Raw genomic sequence first — 19,443 nt, 5'->3', positions numbered from 1 at the left:
CTCGAGTTGGTTGGCTGAAAGCCCTTGGCCTAGCCAGCCACACTCGGCGCTTGGACAAAAGATTGTACAACGCAGCGCTCTCTGCAAGAATGAAACCTGATTCTGACAAGAATAAAATGACCCCTCACTACAAATAGGCCAGCACGTCAGGTAGGAAGATAAGAAGTAACTGCCCTTGACTTTTATTTCTTTCCCTTTCTTGGTCCATTTTTGCGCGGAGATCACTCAGACTTTGCGTACTATCGGGACTCTCTATTGACGCCATGTTTAACTTCTTGAATGCTTCAATGATCACGTCTTTGCTGATTGTTGTGATCGGCTCTTTATTCCTTTACTACCTCCACGCAAAGATCTCGGAGCGAGTCCTAAACAACTTCCAAGCCAGCGAAACATGGATCCCAGAGAATGAGCTAGTCCTTTTGACCGGGGGCAGTGGTGGCATTGGCAGACAGATAATGCAAGACCTTTCTCGCATGAGAGTACGCGTTGTGATCATCGACATCAACCACCCTACCTTTGACCTTCCCGAAAACGTCACATTCCATCAAACAGATATAACCTCAGCTCAATCTCTTTCCGAAACGGGCGCTGCTATTCGAAAGTCATACGGAGAGCCGACTGTTATCGTGAACAATGCTGCTGTTTTTCACCATGGTACAATTCTTGAAATGCCAGAGGATAAATTACGTCAAACATTCGATGTCAACATCATCTCTCATTTCCTCGTCATGAAGGAATTCCTTCCGTTTATGATCCGTATGAACCATGGCCATGTTGTTACAGTAGCAAGCGTCGCAAGCTTTGTTACTATAGGCGAGATGGTGGACTATGCTTGTTCTAAAGCTAGCGCTCTTGCTTTCCAAGAAGGCCTTCGGCAAGAGTTGAAATATTGGTACAAGGCTCCCAATGTGCGGACGAGGTGAGTTTGGGGAGGCTTTTCTTCAAAAGGAAATGATACTGATATTACCTAGTACCGTTCACCCCATGTGGGTTCAGACTCCCATGATCGAAGGCTTCACCAAATATGAAGCTGATTTCCGTCAACCGCTCCTGGATCCAAAGGACGTCTCCCAGGCAGTGGTCAAACATATTGTTACTCGGAAAAGTGGGCAAACCATTGTTCCTAGACATTGCTCGATGATTGGGTCGCTCAGGGCTTCGCCACTGTGGCTACAAGAGGCAGCTCGTTCATACATGTCGAGAATTATCCTGCGAGTGAGTATTAAGCGGGCCGCTAATGAAACTCCAGGCTCGGGTGTTCCTTAATTTGATATTGCTGAACAAATGTCGAGACTAAGCTTCAAAGTTGTGTCCATTGGAAAGGATCGGGGTAAAAGAATGAATCATGGCCTATATTATCTGATTTTGTTAGTTAAAGTGTGGGAGAGTCAGATGTTATACACAGTATTCGTTTCCGAAACTCCAATGTTTTATGTTATTCTTGACTCCGCTGGAAATTCAAACCCGAAAATCCGGACGCTGTCTAAATAATTCCAAAAGAGGCAAAAACAACCTTCTCCCCTCAAACCCAACCCCAGCCTCCATCTCCTTCTCCCCATACACACGCAACTCATCCCACGAAATCCATTCCCACCCCTCACACTTTTCTGGCTCAAGTACCTACCAATAAGTAAGCTGCATATCCTTTTACCGTTCCTGCAGTGTAGGCAGCCGCGATATAGGGATATGCAATGAAAAATGCCACGAAAAAGCAAGTTCACATAACGACCCAAAACGCATAAAAAGCAAATATCAATCAACTTACCTGAGGATCAGCACCCTTATCACAGACACCTCCCATGAAAATGGTAATGTAGTGTTTATTCTCGGCTTTCATGATTGAATTCGTGGCATTTAAGAAACGCACATCCTGGATCTTCAGGCCTGTTTCTTCGAGGGTCTCACGGGCCGCACAGGTCTCGAAGGATTCACCGAACTCGAGGTGTCCGCCGGGTAATCCCCATGTTCCTTTAATTACGAACGGTAAGCTTTACTTATAATTGCTTATAATGGCTTGTCTACTGCATATGTGGGAATGTTCGGATATTGGATGCACGTACCGGCGCCAAGACTTCCCTTTCGCTTGCCGATAACGAACTTGCCTGCAGCATTGAAAACAAAGACGCCGACTCCGACTTTGGGATCCATTTTATTGTAGGGGTGTTTTGAGGAGAAGAGGTTGAAGTGTGATTCTGCGCTTATCAGGAAGTGGGGGGATTCTCTCTTGGCTCTTCCAGGGGTAATCAATGTCAACCTAAGAATTGGCCCCCTCTAGATGTAGCCTAGTAGGGAAATGGCTGTATTTTTCCAACAATAAATACCCTATGCTTTATACTGCATTACAGTGGATTTCACTATTTCTTCTATGATCCTACATATCGTAAATGCCTCAGGGTTACTAGTGGTTATCTCTAACCTTGAACGACACAAAGCGCTAAAGTGTGACCAACAGTCACATCCTGAAACGAACTTGATCTACCTCACATGCATACAGCATGCTTATCTCTTGGGTTTATATGCAGTAGCTCATGGGGCCAAAAGAAAAAAAAAACAAATCCTTAAACCAGGGTTGGTTCTCAAATTTAAGCTTGTCCAGCACAACCAACATCGTACTATATGAATCCCGTCACACGAAAACAAATATTACAGCCTATCATCGCATTTTTAGGGCATGATATGTCAGAGTAAAGACCAATTTCAATGATCTACATGAAAGGAATCATGACCTTCGTCTAGTTCCCACTCCCATCACACGATGATGTGATCTATACAAATCCGCTCGGCTCCTTGCTCTCTCTCTCATCCATATTTATATCCCATCCCATACACTCCCAGCATGTATATCCCATCAACCAAACTCCAAACCCTCAGTTGACATCAACCTTCCCACAATTCAAATCCCGTCAAGCATCACTCTACATAATCCTCGATCTCCTAAACAACCAAAATGCACTTCAACATCCTCCTCACTCTGTCCACCCTGACAGCTCTGAGCAGCAACGCCGCAGCCCAAATCTCCATCGGTCTCTTCAATGGCCTCGGTGCACTGGGCAGTCAAGGGGTCCCATCCGGCCAGATCCCAACCCCATCCAGCACGCCTATCCCCACCCTGCTGAAGATGCTGGCCACGCTAACCGCGTCTCCCTTTACGGCACCTAGCTACATGTTTCTGACCTCTTTTGGGCAAATGGTACTTTGGTTTCCGTCCTTTTATTGATTAAGAGCCAAACTAACAAGCCTCAATCTCGTATTGATATTTTCATTTGGCTTAACAGTACTTTCTGAGGTACCTCCATATAAGCAGAATCACCACCTAGGAGGTGGTGCGAGCAAAAACAGCGAGCAGAGTCAACAGAGCAAAGTGTGAGACAGACATGAGGTACCATGTAGGCGGTGGTAGGCCGCTATACCGAAGGAATCCCAGCGTCTGTCATGGGGTCATCCTCTGCCGAAACGTTTTTAGACACGAAAGGTGAAAGAGAGATGGCCTCTTGCATAATGTATGTCAAAAGATCAACTACTTTGTCGTACTTTCTTCCAAAGGTTCGGTGAGAGACTGTTGTCCACTATTCATAAATCAGACATTTGCTCCTGTAGTAATTGGATAATTGACCATACCTCGCTATTATTGTTTACCTGGAAAAAGCGAAATTCTTCTCCGTCACTAGCCACGCCGTAAACAACTCTATTGAACTTTCTCAGGGCTTTCCGCTCTTGGTGAACGATACCTAGAAGAAAAGGGTCCGATTAGAAAAGTACTGTTAGATATAGTCTATTAAGACATACCCATGTATCCCAGTAGTTGAGCTTCTCCAGCGCTAACCATACCCTCCTTCTTGGCTTCAACAATAACCAGGTTGATAGCCTTTTCTGACATCGTACGGGTTTCACCATACCATAGGGTGTAATCTGCACGTCCGCTGGTTTTGTACTGTCGTGCGGTGTACTGGATGGGCCGAGAGGTCATGTATGTTTCGTGTTCCAAATTCAAGGGCCATTGCCTATGACTGCTAGATGCAGAGACCTGATCTAGCACTGAGTACAGTAGAATATCAATGACACATCGTGCTGCTGATTCTTTGTGAGCGCTGCGCCGTTTGCCTCTTTGAAATATCTCCAGCATTTCGACTACCAGATGTCAGCATATGGTCAAAATGGAAACAAGGCAATGTGTAGGAAAGAGTAGGCCATTGGGATATATCCTGGCCGGAAGTACTACCAAGGGATGGGACTTACTAGCACATTGTGGGAGAGGGCCTGCTGGCGGGGGGTGCATCCACGAGGCCTCATCCGTTGGATTGGGAGTTAGGCAAAATGCGATTTGAACCTCCTCGCGAGTCATTTTACCAATGGGAACCTTTGGCAAGGGAAGTGAAAGTTGGCCATGCTGTTGTTCTGCCTTTGCTAGAAGTGACCAGAACTCATGCTTTTCACCCTGTCTCAAGCATTCTTTAGCATCCCGATATACCTGTTTCAAGAGCAGGACAGGATCCTGTAGCAAGTCCGAAGATGAATATGCGAGGACCGTAGATTTGGCTGTTGGGGAGGAACCTGAAGAGGAACTGGGTGATGCTGAAGACGAATGTGATACAGGCGCCGAGGATGGGGATTTCCGCAAAGAAGATGAAGTTTTTCGAGGCATGATTGCGGGCTCAAATGTTTGTTATGGGTTGGTAGACGAAGAGGAGAGGAACGAAAGGGAAAGAATCGAAGGAAGCAGCGGGTGACCTGCGACCCCAAACCTTACGCCGCCTCATCGATACCCTGGCTTCTCTTTCTTCTATCTACGCTCGCCGAAACCTTAGAATTACCTCACATGTGGAGTTCATTTACGAATGGTATTGAGATATTCCTATACGTAATGTACTTCCCTTAGCCAACAGTACTTTTCGCATGCTACATGGATGCATGCAGAATTGTGAGAGATAAGTATGCAATGAGCGTATGTCTCAGTAACTGTAGAATCTTCAACCTTTAATTACATCGAATGCTTGTTTGGACTAGATGATCACCTTGAGTTTCGGAACCCCTTTTACCGGAAACGGTGTCGGAAGTAGGATGGAACTATCACTATTATGAGCATGGCCCAGGAATGGAGTGATATCTAGGCGCCTCGCTTTAGAGAAGTTCATTTGTCAAGGGTTAGTTTATGAACAAGAATACTACTCCATTCTTTCTCCTCCAGTATCGTTCAACTTGCATAACCAATTGTTACTCTTTATAATTCATGTAAATATGAGGGATAATCGCCATCAAATACCATTGAAATTGAATTTGCTATGCACCTGAGCTATCATTAGTTGAGTTGTCCTCCATCCTTTTCTGTACCGACTGGACAGAATCCGCGAGAAAGAGAAAAGGAAAAAGATGCGCAGTTATGTAACGATGGGGTCCAAAATGGACTCCCCGGGCAATGCATCCATCTTTCTTCTCGAAACCTCCTCATCCATCAGGTCGTCAATGAGTTTTCCCAGCTTGTTCAAGTGTTGATCGGAGATTTGAGAATATGGGATATGTATGGACCCGCTGAGGTGTAAACCCCGAGAACCACGCAGCTTATTGTACAATAGCCGCAAAGCAACCTCAAAGTACAGAGGATGCTGCGGGTCCCTCAAATCCTCAGGGCCCCAGACTTTGCCTGACGGCAAAGTCAGCAGGGCCATCTCGTAGCGAGTCTGGTCGTCGGGCTGAGTTGCATCGGCAAAGTACTTCCACTTCATCCGCCGATCAAACTCCTCGGAATCGACCCGCTTGTTGGTGCTTGCATTCAAGCCACGAAGGTCTGCTGAGAGGTCCGCGTCATCGTCACCCTCACCGTCGTCACCGTCACCGTCGCCATTGTCATCGTCTTCCTCTCCGCCCCAGTCTGCCTCGTCATTCTGCGACTCAATATCGTCGCCTTCGACGTCCACTAATTGGCTTCTATCACTCTGAGTGCCTTCGGCCGATGGGTTTGGGGAGGGAAATGCAACTTCTTTGGGCTTTCCTGCCTTGTCATACTCAATGTCACTGTAGTACGACGGCGGCTTTCGCGTTCGATCCGCCCGCGGAAGCGGCATGCTGGATGTTTCAGGAGTGGCCTCCAAGTCCACAACTTCAGCGACTCGAAAAGTGCTTTTGTCCACTGATTTTTTCTTTCGCTGTTTACTTGTCATGTCGAGGAAGGCTGTGAGTTCATCTTCGTATTTTTTGTCCAATGCAGCTTTCTTCTCGAGGAGCTGTTTGGCTTTTTCCTCGCCATAAAACGAGTCCACTTCAGCTTGAAGCTGTTGAAGCAGCTTCAACAACAAAGACTCAATCGCGGGCTCTCGGGCATTTACTGCTAGCTGGAAACTAGCCTTTTCGGCCTGTTTCGAGCTACGGAACTGATCATGAGACTCGGGGACTTCAATTCGGATGACGGTCAAATCGTACAACGAGTTGATCTAAATCCAGATGTTAGTACGGGGGTGCTTTAAAAAAAGTACTTTTGATGAGAGAACATACTCGTAGGCAACGCCCAAACGCCTGAGCCTCCTGGCTCCAACTTCGTCCTGGAGCCGAAAGAATAACGAGGTCACATGCCTAGTGCAAATTCAGTCCCACTGAGCCGATGTCGTAAGTAATGATCATAACCTATAGGCTGCTTTTTGGGTCATTGAAGTTGTCAACGAGTTTCTTCCGCTCCTGTTCGTTTAACTTGGCATGCATGGCACGAGTGCCAATCAATGCAGCGTTCAGAACCACCTCGAGATACCACGCATTGAGAGGGCAGCATTCAACAATGAGAGCCTTTTGATGGTGACCATATTGAGCTGGATCCGCAGCTTCCAATACCCCGTGGCGTTGGATTAGATGGAAGATTGCTCGCAAACGGGGAGATCCCTCGGTCAGGTAACGTATGAGTTTCATGGCGCTTTGCACCGGCCACAAAAGCTCACCTTTTTGTCGAACAAGACGGTGGATCCACTCTGCAGTCAAACCTTGGGCTCGCCACTTGTTCAGTTGGGCCACGTCGGTTTTCTCTCCAGTGGTCCTGTACCGCATGTCTAAGCGTGCAAGCTTCGTAGAGCAATTCAAGACACTTAATGACCGAAGAGGTCTCACACCTGAGGTGTTGAATTTAACGGCCTGTCCTGCAACCTCAGGGGCGTCGGTATTGTAAGTTGATCTCCTAGTCTCCAGCAAGTACTTTCTAATATCCGTGTCAGTTATCACTTCCCAACAATGTTTCAGGGGGTGCATATAAACTTACTCGGCGTGCAACTTGTGTTGAACCTGATACTCAAGTTTTTCCACGTTTTGGAAGACTGGTAACACAGTCTTACAGGAGGTTTTCTTGAAGTTATCACGAATTGTGACCGAGGTCCCATCAGACAAAGGTAATTCAGATGCTTGTGAGCGTTGTATGGCGATCATGTTGAGCACTAAGTTGAAGTATTCTGATACCGCTGCATGTCTTTCGGACCTTCGTGTTCGCACAACTCGACGTAGAATTCTCGGATCAAGAATTGCGAGTCTTGAGGAAGAGTACTGGTCCAATTGAGCATATCGGGATTTGATCTGCGCTAGTTGGCCCAAATGCAACTTCTTAACCTCCGCTTTTGAGGCGGGGGTTAGCTCTTTGCGTGCCTTAGCCCCAAGAAGCTCCACGAGTCCAACCAAATCCTGCTGCTGTCAGTATCACTTATGTTTAGAAAGTACCGTTAGTGGGGGTACAGGGCATCACAACTCACCCGAATGGCATTAAACATGGGCGTCGCAGTGGCGAGAATTATTGCTTGGAATTCTTGAAGCTTCAACAAAGCCCAGATGACAGTGCGCTTGTTTTTAATTTTGTGAGCTTCGTCTGCAATTAGCAGGCCGAAAATCCCAGCATGCTTGGTAAATATTTTCTCAAGTCGCTGCACGGTACCGGCGGTTTCCCTAGCAATTTCACGTTGCTGCATCAAGGTTCGAGATTTATGTGTTTCAAAAGAAGTAACAATGATAGACCTTTTTGCTTCTGTGTTCGAGTCCTGCTGATCTAGCAAAAATGCTAGGTTGTCTGGAAATTCCAAGCTCGTCATTTCATCCCGCGTGAGATGGTCGATGGTCGACTGGAATGACCCGGAGTAAGAAATTACTGCCCGGAGGCCAACCCAGTGATCCTCTATTTCTGTCACCCACTGGCTCACTAGAGAGGCGGGGACAAGGAGAAGAGTGGGCTTGTTTTCTTTGGTCAACAAAGAGTACAAAAGCTTTGCGAGCAAACATTGCTTTGTTTTTCCGAAACCTGTTCCATCAGCGAGCATAGCACCATGAATCTGAATGTCTCGAAGCTTGTTGGCGGCCGAAAGAACCTTCTGCGCTCGTGGGTCGCTAGCATTGAGGGCGGTGGATTGGCAAAGTCGCTCAGCATCAATCGTGCCAAATATCTTGAGAATGATACCAACAGCACCAGTAATCTGATAGTGGAAAAAATGCGAGTCCGTCAATTTCTCCAGCAAGGTAGAAATGTACTTATCCCCCTTCTTTTCGCAGAGGAGGAGGTCAAGACAAACATCGAGACAAGGGCCCGCTCGGCTATCCGAGCCAGAAAATGCTGCATGCAACGTGTAATACTCGCTATCGCCCTGGAACAGGAGTTAGTTCAGAATGTACTATTTGAGAATGGGAGGGTGTATATCTTACCTTGTGTTGGAGCTCGGCTTGACCGGTAGGTTGAGCTTGTTGCTCTGCGTCCCCAAGGGCTCGCTGTTCCACATCCGATGCCCCGATATCTTCGGGGAGTGCATTGAGGGTAACAGGCAGACCTCTGTTCCCGCCTAGGATCAGATCGATAAGTTTGTTTTGCCAAGCAATGCGACCATGTGGGCCATCTGCATTGCGATCTTGCACACTGTAACCGTCGTAGAACTTCTGCTGGTCTTCTTTATTGTCAAACTGCTTGGGCTTTGCATAGTCCGCTGGATCAGTTTCCCGATCGTTCTGAAATAAGATAGACTGTTCCAGAGCCGAAGACTTGACTGGCACGACAGTACTTCCTGGAGGAGCCGAAACACTTGGCGAAATAGTTGAGCTTCCACCTAATGCAGGTCCCTCATTAGGTGTAGCTAGATCGCCATCACAAGTATTTGACACAAACAGAGAAACACATTCTTGAATGTCGGCAGGTGCGTGTGTGTCCTCAAAAAAGTACACCAGAGGGTCCCCAGTATTGAACGGTTCCAGTGTTACCGACAGCGTAAGGTTTTGGTGTGCTGGGTTGGAGAAATCAGCTCTCAACTCGTCCCACGAGCCACTAAATGCGTCTTGGTCATATTGGATATTCTCCGCGGTATTGCGAAACTTCAGTCTCAAATTCTGGATATTCAGCCCCAGATCTCTGCAGCCCAGAAAACGTCTGAGCTTATCTCTGAACTGGTAGCTGTCAGGACAAAGCCGTGGGTCCCATGGTAAGATTTGTCTCGTTACAGGAATTCGCATCCCCTCCGATACTGCTTTTTGAATCGCTCTCTCGGTTTCCTCGTGCCGTGGAGCCTCAGGGCCCCGAACCCACTGCAGTGTGACACTGATGGGTGGGAGCTTATCCGTCTCAAACACCACACCAAAAGTATCAAGGCTGGAATGTACTTTCTCGCTAGGAGTTTGCATCCATGAAGGAAAGTTTGATTGGTTCACTGTCGTCCCATTGTTGATTGCGCTGGGACTAGCAAAGCGCTTTTTCCACGTGGACTTAAAAAGCCCAGAAGCGAGATATCGCTGCACTTCCCAGCAGCGATTGAAAACCTCCAATTCGGTCTCTGGTGTATCCTTGATTGGACCGAAATTGGGAGATGGGAATCCCATTGTCTCACTCGGGAAAGTGAGGTTCAGCTTCGCGAATTCTGCTTCATGCCGTTTCAGAAAGTTTTTCTGCTCCGATCTGGTTCGTTTTTCATTTTCCTCCGGGGTGCTTGAGTTGTAGAGTTCCACGTCGGATGCCATCTTGTACAGACACCAGGCCACGATCCAGGCCTTCTGAGACCTCTTTCGGCTGTCATCGTCTGTTTCATTGTGCGACCACACGGTTTCTGGTGCCGTAGTAACATCTGCAAATTTGTTCTTGTTCACGGGTTTGGACAGGAGCTGAAACGGCACATTCTTCCTCAATCCTTTAGCCGGCTCCCGAAAGTACCTTTCGGCAGCAAGGCAGACCCATGAAATTGCGAACTTTCTTAAATCAGAGGTGTTTGTAAAGCCAAGATAAGCGGCCAACATGGCCTCCTGGCCATCGGCTTTTAGCCAATTTCCTCCCTTTCCGCCAAGATTCACTGGTCCAAACGTGGTTTCCTTAGTTTGACGTGCAGCTTTGGGGTTCTTGCTGCCAAGCGAAGCTGTATCTGTGTCTGCAGTGGCGATACTTTCAACGTCCGATGTATCGTCTCGGGCCTGTATTCGAACATAAGCTTAGTCCAAGATCCATTTTTGAGCTTAGGGTTCCTGTACTCACCGTCCTTTTGCTTGGCCCAGGAGACCCTGGCGTCGGCGAAATTGCAGGGCGCTTCCCTTTTGCCTTTTCAGAAGACATGATAAGAGTTTATCTGCTGACTGTCAGTAACTTCGTGGCTAGTTGTTCTATGATAATGAGATCAGAAGGTTCTGTCTCTAGGAGACACATGAAGAGTGCAAAGTACTGTTTGGGAACGAGCTTACCGACAATGTCACCAGAGTGCCCTTGGGAGAGCAGGCCAACGCGTGTTCCGCAAGGAAAGCACTGGATCTGTGCTATGAAGCAAATCAGAATGATGACACTCAAATGAGGATAAATGGAAGTGCGTGGAGATACAAGCAAGGCAACTGAGGTGTGAGAAAGGTTGGATGGGGATTCGACTAGCGTCAAATAAAGTGGGAGACATGAAGTGAGTGAGTGCAAAGTACTGTTTGGGAACGAGCTTACCAACAATGTCACCAGAGTGCCCTCGGGAGAGCAGGCCAACGTGTGTTCCGCTAGGAAAGCACTGGATCTGTGTCGTGGAGCAGATCAGAGTTATGATGCTTCAAGTGAGGATGAATGGAAGTACGTGGATATGCAAAGATGCGAGTAAAGCAAAAAAAAAGTATCTGAGGTGTTAGAAAGGTTGGATGGGGAGTCGACCAATGTTAAAGGAGGAGTTGATCTTAGTGCAGACCTGGGGGTCTTCTCTTAGGACAAGACAGGAAATCAGGTTACGTGTAAGTGGGTGGTGTAAGGTTGGATTCAGTGCAAACGTATACACACTTTTAAATACATACTTCTCAATCAATCAATTACAAGCCAATTGCCCAGTTGCTGCCTCACTATTCTAATGGCTAATTAGGCGCTTTATTTCATTGAAGCAAGGACTCAAAATAACAAATACAGAAGAACTGAAAGGGCATAACTAGTCTATTAACGGTACCAGACTCTATTGTTAAGCCCAATGAAAATATCAACACGAGATTGAGGCTTGTTAGTTTGGCTCTTAATCAATACGTGCATGCACATATATGTAGTGTGCTTGTCTTTTCTCCGGTCGATCCATAAATCTTCAAATAGCTTCATACTCCCCCCTTCCTCTTAAAATTATAGCAGTAAGAGTGAAACCAGGATGATTCATTAAAGTGTTTGAAGATCTGCCGTGATTGACCCTGAGTACACCAAGGAGTTCAATCACACTCGTAATATAAAACCAACTAAGTAGTTTCACTTCCTATGATGAAGAGAGCCATATATACTGCTTTGGCAGTAGATTTTGTAGTACTAGACTACTGCTTAGATTTCTATGATACTGGATCACCTCCAAAGAAGACAATGACCGGTTAAACTGAGCCAATTGACGAAGGTGCCTGTGTAGGCATAAGTCTAGTCCAATCTTCTTGGCCTAGCTGCAGAAGTACTTTTTGGATTGGCGTAGAGCCTTATATGTTGAAAAGTACTTTTAAAGTTCCTGCTAGGGCCTTTTCGGTTAAAAGGTGCTATTGAAGTGGTAGCTAGATTGTGTTGGAGTTTGCCATTCGACCAAAAAGCCTACAATTTCATAGTGGTCGATGATCTCTCTACAAGGGTAATATTCAGCCAAATTTATGGAAACACGAGCATAATGCGTCAAAACGGTGCCTCTTGATGTATGGATATAAAGATCGGAGTCATCATAATAATATACAAGTCCAAAACGCCAACAGGCCAGAAAAGCTCGTCAATCCCACCAGAACAATCCAAACAGGGAGACAGAAGAAAGCCCAAGCCGTGGACTTTACTTCTTCAGTCCCAAGCCTTCTGCCATAGCCTTGACAGTGGCACTCGCAATCAGTGCAGATGGTCCACGTCGAGCCCAACAGTGTTGTCGGGGTCCCGTTAAGGATTCCATTCGTTGCTATTTACGACCGACTCCCAGGTCTAGGGGAACATGATATCCTTATCAACGCCAATGATTTTCTTGAAATCACCGAGAAGGTATTCTGATATATTCTGGTTTGCTATCGGCCTTACTACCCATCTTCCCCAGATGCTTCATCGAATTTCTGTGTATTGTTAACTGAGATAGTTCAACATATAAAAAGAGGCATATGAATCAATAGGCAAGGTGGTACCTATGGTTTTCAGACCGGTTCTTACGACCCTGAGGCTAAAGGCCACTCTCGTGAACCTTTTTTTTTTTTTTGTGTCAATCGAGCCGTAAGTATTCTCAACATTGATGCCTTACGTTTGTAGGTATATATGATATTGCCAACTTATTTTGTAGCCGTAAAGATGACGTTATAAGTGTTCGATCTTGAAGTGGCCATTTACCCCATCAACATTCCCTGAATTCCTTTCTCGTGAGCTTCCGGAATGGGCATGGTTGAGGAACTTTCGAACTTCTTAAGGATATGATAAGGAAGAGGCAACTGCCATGTCGAAGTAAATTGATTTATCAGAAACTACTTGTAAGTAATGGCGGCATAAACTAACTAAGCTGAACCAATCTTCCTTTAACAAACTACCCCTGGGTTTCCTTTTCCTATCTTCCGCTGGTTTCACCTGGTTTGCAGACAGATATCACCCGTGTTGATGACAGCGCACCCCGCGAAGCCCCAGACTTTCCTATTTAAGTGGGCTGCCTACCTAGGTACCCGTGGACAAATTGAGACCTCACACACGCGATGGACTCCGTATGAGTAGATCAGCTCCGGAGTATTGTGGAGACATGTTGATCGATTCCACTCCAGTCCGGTTGTTTGGTAAAAGTTGGGTAAAAGTTGGGTCTAAAACGTTTGTGTGGGCTTGATAGGTTGGAGCTGGAGAGGTTGAGAATCATATGTTAGTGTTCCACGGTTAACACCCAGGACTTTAGGATCCATAATAGTCGCGTTGTCACCTCCACACCCTCCTTTTCCCTCTGCTCAGCACCTGACTTTTACAATTCACCTGTCTATCAACTTCATCAAAGCGGATTCATTTCTTCAGAATCTTGAAGCTGCCCAACCCTTCATCTCCTTTCCTAATCATGATGCCCCGGTTTCTTGACTTTGACCACCTGTGTGGTACTGAAATTACACTCGACCAGCCTTCCCTTTCGCCCCCTCGCACGTTCGTCCTCGACGAAAAGATATCCGAAGACTACCAAACGATGACTCAGCGGATATATGATCAAGGGTTGGGGCCTCCGTTTGCCGTCATTAAGTTTTCTTGTCACAACCTTCTGGACCCTGGTCAGCAGGGCTTCATGCGTATCTACTTGCAGATACCTATTGATGGTACCTTTTCTAGCGCTCCAGAAGTCCGAGCCCAGCAGGCCATCAGCCAGCGCACCCACACGGAGCTCAAAGCGCTTGCGACTCTAGATCGCGAAAACTGTACGGCAGTACCGAAATTGCTTGGCTATGGAGAAGGGTTGCAAGGCACTGAAGAATTCGTGCCTGGTGGCTACATCAACTACGTTGCGTGGACACGGGTACCTGGTGAACCCGTAGACTACTATTCTTTCTGGAAACGCGACTTTGAATACCGCCGGCAACTGCGCTCCGCCTTTCGTACCGCCTATGAGTAAGATCATAACCCCTATACGTCCACCCCTTAAAGAACTACCTATACTAATACAACGAAGAGAACTCAGTAGGTGTTCTTGGCAACCTAGACTTACCCCTCCGAGCAAGCTCATCTACGATGATGTCACCAAGGCTATGTAGGTAGTTCTGGCATTTCATTCGCCTGACCAATCTATGAATGCCGATGGCGATGAGCTAATTGCTTTTAGGCACATTTCCGGATTCCGAGGAGCCTATCCAATGGACACTGAGCCATTCTCAGACGAGACCTACGCGTTATGGGGATTGGCAAAGCCATCTGACAGGCTGGATTGGTATCTTGATAGCTCTGACTGGACCTGGTAACCAATGTGGATCTCCGTACATCTCTGAGCGATGCTTTTGACAGTGGAAATGGCCTTTGGCATATGGGATTGTATTTTTGAGTTGTTCATGATGCCTAGCTACCCCAGTATGCATGTATTTGTCACTGGACTAGTGCTTTTAATGAGACGATTGTAGTACCTTACCGCTACTGGTAACCCTTTATACTGTTGATCAACGTAAAACACCTTCAGATTATTCAGCATAAAGCTATTCACCGGACTACTTGGTCATTCAGGTCCGAATACAGATATCAGATGAGCAAGAAGGTTTATCAGGGTATAGCAACAACCCAGGGCACAGTCTGGTTGTTAACAGGATTGGCAACACTTGCTAGAGTGCAGACGTAAAACATACATTGCTTCATTGATACCTGGGGAAGGGTGAGGTGAGTCGATTGGGGGTTAGGGACTGTTGGTGTATAGTAGGAGGAGGAGGATATGGGAGGGGAATACCACACTTCCCAAGCCCCGCTAGGGGACTGAAATTGTCGTAGGAAGATGGTGTGGTTGTAAGTGCTGATGAAGCCATATTCACAGCCTAGGCTCTGCATATCCCGAACTGGTTGGGCAATCTTTTGTCGCAGGTCACATAAACGGCGAACGGAGGAGTGGAGGTCATGTTTGATGACACAAGGCGTCTTTAATTCCCCAACCAGCTTGATATTGGTATTTCCACCCACATCTTGCAAACCGACAACGTCGGGGATGTTTTCGTAATTACTTCCAGAGCTTTTGAAGTCGGCGAAGTAGAGGTTGATTGACTTAGCCTCAAGGACCGCCCCAAATGCTTGGCCAATGGCTTGTTGGAAACGGCCCTGAAGGCCATGCTCATCCCCGATATGTACACGATCGGCCTCGGTAGTATGTGGGCCATTGGCATAAAGTGATGTCCTTGACCTTGCCCAGTTTTGGTTTGTGTGCACGCTCTCAACAGATCGTAGGAAATTGCTCCATGGGATAAGGGTCCCCTCAAAGGACAGACTCTGGAGTGCGCTTGAAACCGTGTGATAGGGCCCGATTTGGAGGGATGGAAGCGGACTTTCTACAATCTGCTTTGCTCGGATTGTGGATGTCATTGTGGTAACTTGGGATCTAATAAGTATTTCGTTAGTATAATTTTCTGAATGATATACGTATCGATGTTTATAACAAAATGTGTCTTACTGTATAGCTCTGATGTTAGGATTCTCAGTTCGTGGGTTGAATAGGAGGACGCATGCGAGGGCTGAACGCAACAGCAAAGCGCCAATTAGCCAAATCAGGCTTGGTGTATGAAATTTCGGACGCTGTCTTTGACTATGAGGGGAATGTGGTTGGTGCTCGAAGGGAAAGGAAAGATTAGAAGGCTGCTGAGTCGCTTGTCATATGAAATTTAGCTATTGATACAGCTGAGACAAGTTGACACTGAGTTAAATAAAGTGGTGGCCTCACAAGAACATGATCTCTTCATAACATTGTTTCTCAACCGCGGGCGAAGACCCTCACCTTGGCCACTCTCATTCAGTTTATTTTGCCTTTCTGCCATTCTTCTTGTTCGACCTTCAGCTCCTCGTCCACCTTCGTCCATCATCCTGTCACCCATTCCCACACCCATCATCTCACGTACCCAGAAGTCAAGTATGTCTTCAGGATAGTAGTACGATATCACACCCGTCCATCACTTCTTTATCTGAAGCAAATACTGACAATCCTAACAGCTACGACCCGGGTCCTGGCTATCAGTGGGTTGCTCCCCCGGCATCTCACCCTGAAACAGTCCTCGGTGCCAATGAATGCCCTCCAGGTCCGTGGGCTGTGCACATCAAGAAGGCTCCATAAGCCAGGGCTAGAGAAGGCCGCTGGCTCAAGACCGAGTTTCTACGCGTGCTAGACATCAAAACACGGCTCCGCGAACCGATACTTCGTCCAACGCACATCCGATCATTCTACTGGATAGCACTCCGAATGCATGAGATGATCGGGAACAATGTCTCGAACGTTGAATCTACAATGATTCAGGTTGTGGGTCGCGTGCAGGAGACCGGTGCAGGAGACCGAGTGCAGGTCTTGTCTGCAGGACCATGGTCCCTGGGCCCAATGTGTTGTGCTCGACGGACCCTTTGGTCGTCTCTGGCTGCGCAAATTATCATTGGAGTGGGAACGACGGCCGTTGCACCTAGTTTGGGAGTGGATCATCTGGACAGACCCCGGAGGGATACCGTCCCCTCCCTCCTCCTGGTCCCCAGCAGCACCCTCCCCGCTGCCGGTCCCGAGCAACCTTCATCCGACTGATAAGGTAAGGATGACTCATTACTACAAACCCTATCCAATACTTACTAAGACTATATAGTTTCGGACCCCAAAGATGTCAGCACTTTCTGTTCACTTCAATACCATTTCGGAAACGCCCATGTTGACCACTATGTCGCGGCATTCAGATATGTCCGATGACGCGGACTCCCCCGACGTCAAGTGCTTCCAAGAACTACCCGATGACACATATGAAGCCATCGGGTCGGAGGCCCGCGCTATCCGGAAGATCATAAGAGAGCAGCAGAACCTTCCCATCAAGGTGATGAAATACCCGTGTTTCATAAACGTCCCACCAAATATTGTGGAAGAGGTTTCTTTGAGCTCCGCTCGACATATGTTCAGTTACGACACTCGATCTATGATCATAAAGCTCGTGACTGGGGCCCATGACGCAGCTTCACGCGGCCTCCTTTGTGAAGTGCGAGATGTGGTACACGATATGGGACTGCATAGGTCGATTCACCCGGTAGGGTCTAAACGAGTCCGAGGAGTGTCTTCTTCAAAGGAGGCCGACGAGTCGTGGGTCCCTACGCAACATGTTCCAGGTCGCGATGCAAAATGGCCGACCGTTGTGGTCGAAGTTGGAGTCTCTGAGTCCTATCGAAAGTTGAAGGCAGATGCAGAATGGTGGCTCACGAACTCCAAGGGCGATGTGAATCTTGTAATCATCGTGTCTATCAATCGAACGACACCCAATATCAAGTTTGAGGCTGTTTCTTTGGACATCAGCTCCTTACGACACCAGCGGCCCCGCTACGTCCCAACTATACGGCAGTCCATTACGACATCCCGCCGCGGCGCACAGACTACCACCAGCCCAGCAGTAGCCTTGACAATCGAGTTTGAGGAATTGTGTTGTTGCCAACCAGTCCCGCGCGAGCATGACATTGAAATCTCACCAGATCAGTTGGCAGATATCTCAAGCGAGGTCTGGATGGAGCAAAGTCTATAAGTCATTCTTACCTCTGTTAGCTCTGTTAGCTTTTTCAAACAATGACACAATACACAATCCTTTCTACAATAATCGTCCCAAGTGCCCAACACACATACCTGGTGTTGGTGCGCCCCACCAAACATTAAGGGGAAGAACCCCTCCGACAGGGGCGGTGTAATCACCAGCACCCCGCAAACTGCATCACTTCGTCGTGAGCCAGGCGTGCGCCCTTTGAAGGATGGGGAAGATTTCTTTACACTATTGGCACTAAGACCGCCAATATTGAAGCTCTACTGGTGCAGTCGGTTGGGGAAAAAATCGATGTTGAAGAAGAATGCGATTCCTGCTAACAAGCCTAAGGGCCATTTTCTTCCTGTGTTATTGCGGCTGAACTCTGACACCTCCTGCTAACATGCGCAAACTGCCATTGGGGATTGAAGGGAACGCGGTGCAGCTTCATAGCAAAGCCCCCTGCTGCTCATACAGCAATCCACCAAACCGACAAGCCCGAGACACTGGCGAAAGAGATCCTGGTTTGGGACTAAGTGATGGCGGCGCTCCACGAACATCATCGGCGAATTAAAGAACTTCTGGCCATAAAGGCTACTATCTTGGCTGATAAGCGACAAGAGTATATTCTGCCTGCTGCCAATCCTCCTAGTTAGTCAGTGTACCCCCAGTGTACCCAAGGTTGGCCTACGGTCGAGTTTTGGTAGCCACCCAGCCCAGCCCTCAGCAGACACCATTACCTAGGATCGTGATCGACCCACCCGGCTAAGACCATCAAAATTGAACATATGCTGTCATAGGGAGCCGGACGGGGATAGGGGACATGGCATAGGAGCTGGGAATACCGGAAGACGTGGAGATATGCAGAATTGTGTATACGGATGTGTATAAAAAGGGGCATACGAATTACCAGCCAAGGTGCTAGAGCGAAAACAATAAAATAAGATCGACTTTTTTTTTGGGGGGGAGAAATGCAAGTCTCATCTTTTTGTAAAAGCAAAAACTAGGCCTTGCCAACTCCCATGGGACTAAAAAAATTCCGGTCCCATAACCCTGTCAGTCCTATAGGACTCCCGTGGGACTTATAGGACTAGACTGCGACATCGCCCATAGACGGGCGGGTAGGCATTACCCATAGGCCTTATGTAAGCGGGCGATAGGCACCATGGATACGCCTATGGACAGGCCCTACCCTTAGGGCCTATTATCCATAGATACCGTAGGCGCCTATAGGCCTCTTTAGTAAGCAGAATTTCTTAACCTCGTGACCTATATTATTTATACTTTTTTTTCTCTATATTTTTAAGTAATTCGATTATATATATAATAACTTAATACTACTACCAATTTTCTGACCTTAGTCAGAAAAATAAGCTATAGAAGCCTTTATATAATAACTTAATACTATAGTTAATTTTCTAACTAAGATCAGAAATAAGCTTTAGAAACCTTTATATAATAACTTAGGTATTTATTATATTTATATATTTATACTAATATAATATAAATTAATTATTATTAGGTTTACTATACTTCCTTATTTCTCTTAAACTAAAGCGCCTTTAAGTACTACCCTTATCTCTATAATAAGGGAGATAAGGACTACTCTTATCTTTACTATTAACTAGCTTACTTCTCTATTACTTCTATATATTTTAGACCTTGACAAGTCCCGCAGTACCTGGCCAATTTTAGTGCTGCGATATAGTGCTATGAGGTACTACGGGACTAAGCTAATTTTGGTGCTATTGTATGGTACTGCGGCACTAGGTACTATAGTACTATCGTAGTACTAGTTTTAGTACTATACTAGTATAATTCTGCTAAGGATTACCTAAAATAGATAGATAAAAT

General features: G+C 46.8%; 8 protein-coding genes across 8 annotated transcripts; 4 read left to right on the top strand and 4 right to left on the bottom strand.

Moving 5' to 3' along the window:
- Nucleotides 1-263: 263 nt before the first annotated feature.
- On the top strand, nucleotides 264-1,266 carry PEX2_031660 (Short-chain dehydrogenase/reductase SDR; the record flags this gene model as incomplete). The annotated part of the gene is made up of 2 exons (XM_016740441.1): nucleotides 264-919; nucleotides 972-1,266. The coding sequence occupies 2 exons, from the start codon at nucleotides 264-266 to the stop codon at nucleotides 1,264-1,266; spliced, it is 951 nt and encodes a 316-aa protein (XP_016592943.1).
- A 490-nt stretch (nucleotides 1,267-1,756) lies between these two features.
- PEX2_031650 (nucleotide triphosphate diphosphatase NUDT15) lies at nucleotides 1,757-2,148 on the bottom strand (the record flags this gene model as incomplete). The annotated part of the gene is made up of 2 exons (XM_016740440.1): nucleotides 1,757-1,968; nucleotides 2,061-2,148. 2 exons carry the CDS (start codon nucleotides 2,146-2,148, stop codon nucleotides 1,757-1,759), a joined length of 300 nt encoding a protein of 99 aa, XP_016592942.1.
- Nucleotides 2,149-2,947: 799 nt separating this feature from the next.
- On the top strand, nucleotides 2,948-3,217 carry PEX2_031640 (uncharacterized protein; the record flags this gene model as incomplete). The annotated part of the gene is made up of 1 exon (XM_016740439.1): nucleotides 2,948-3,217. One exon carries the CDS (start codon nucleotides 2,948-2,950, stop codon nucleotides 3,215-3,217), a length of 270 nt encoding a protein of 89 aa, XP_016592941.1.
- Nucleotides 3,218-3,404: 187 nt separating this feature from the next.
- PEX2_031630 (Restriction endonuclease, type I, HsdR, N-terminal) lies at nucleotides 3,405-4,829 on the bottom strand (the record flags this gene model as incomplete). Its single annotated transcript, XM_016740438.1, has 6 exons — nucleotides 3,405-3,566; nucleotides 3,619-3,728; nucleotides 3,787-4,128; nucleotides 4,237-4,404; nucleotides 4,469-4,651; nucleotides 4,817-4,829. 6 exons carry the CDS (start codon nucleotides 4,827-4,829, stop codon nucleotides 3,405-3,407), a joined length of 978 nt encoding a protein of 325 aa, XP_016592940.1.
- Nucleotides 4,830-5,375: 546 nt separating this feature from the next.
- PEX2_031620 (SNF2-like protein) lies at nucleotides 5,376-10,531 on the bottom strand (the record flags this gene model as incomplete). The annotated part of the gene is made up of 8 exons (XM_016740437.1): nucleotides 5,376-6,425; nucleotides 6,487-6,564; nucleotides 6,652-7,028; nucleotides 7,089-7,174; nucleotides 7,235-7,653; nucleotides 7,716-8,594; nucleotides 8,653-10,392; nucleotides 10,454-10,531. The coding sequence occupies 8 exons, from the start codon at nucleotides 10,529-10,531 to the stop codon at nucleotides 5,376-5,378; spliced, it is 4,707 nt and encodes a 1,568-aa protein (XP_016592939.1).
- A 2,920-nt stretch (nucleotides 10,532-13,451) lies between these two features.
- Nucleotides 13,452-14,334, top strand: PEX2_031610 (uncharacterized protein; the record flags this gene model as incomplete). Its single annotated transcript, XM_016740436.1, has 3 exons — nucleotides 13,452-13,987; nucleotides 14,049-14,126; nucleotides 14,199-14,334. 3 exons carry the CDS (start codon nucleotides 13,452-13,454, stop codon nucleotides 14,332-14,334), a joined length of 750 nt encoding a protein of 249 aa, XP_016592938.1.
- A 292-nt stretch (nucleotides 14,335-14,626) lies between these two features.
- On the bottom strand, nucleotides 14,627-15,430 carry PEX2_031600 (uncharacterized protein; the record flags this gene model as incomplete). Its single annotated transcript, XM_016740435.1, has 1 exon — nucleotides 14,627-15,430. The coding sequence occupies one exon, from the start codon at nucleotides 15,428-15,430 to the stop codon at nucleotides 14,627-14,629; it is 804 nt and encodes a 267-aa protein (XP_016592937.1).
- Nucleotides 15,431-16,298: 868 nt separating this feature from the next.
- Nucleotides 16,299-17,598, top strand: PEX2_031590 (uncharacterized protein; the record flags this gene model as incomplete). Its single annotated transcript, XM_016740434.1, has 3 exons — nucleotides 16,299-16,355; nucleotides 16,411-16,629; nucleotides 16,684-17,598. The coding sequence occupies 3 exons, from the start codon at nucleotides 16,299-16,301 to the stop codon at nucleotides 17,596-17,598; spliced, it is 1,191 nt and encodes a 396-aa protein (XP_016592936.1).
- Between the last annotated feature and the right edge of the window lie 1,845 nt (nucleotides 17,599-19,443).

The sequence above is a fragment of the Penicillium expansum genome (genome assembly GCF_000769745.1).
Source record: "Penicillium expansum strain MD-8 chromosome Unknown contig88, whole genome shotgun sequence".
NCBI classification, from domain to species: domain Eukaryota; kingdom Fungi; phylum Ascomycota; class Eurotiomycetes; order Eurotiales; family Aspergillaceae; genus Penicillium; species Penicillium expansum.
The sequence above is the reverse complement of the archived record's forward strand: the minus strand, read 5'-3'. Positions and strand labels throughout refer to the sequence as shown.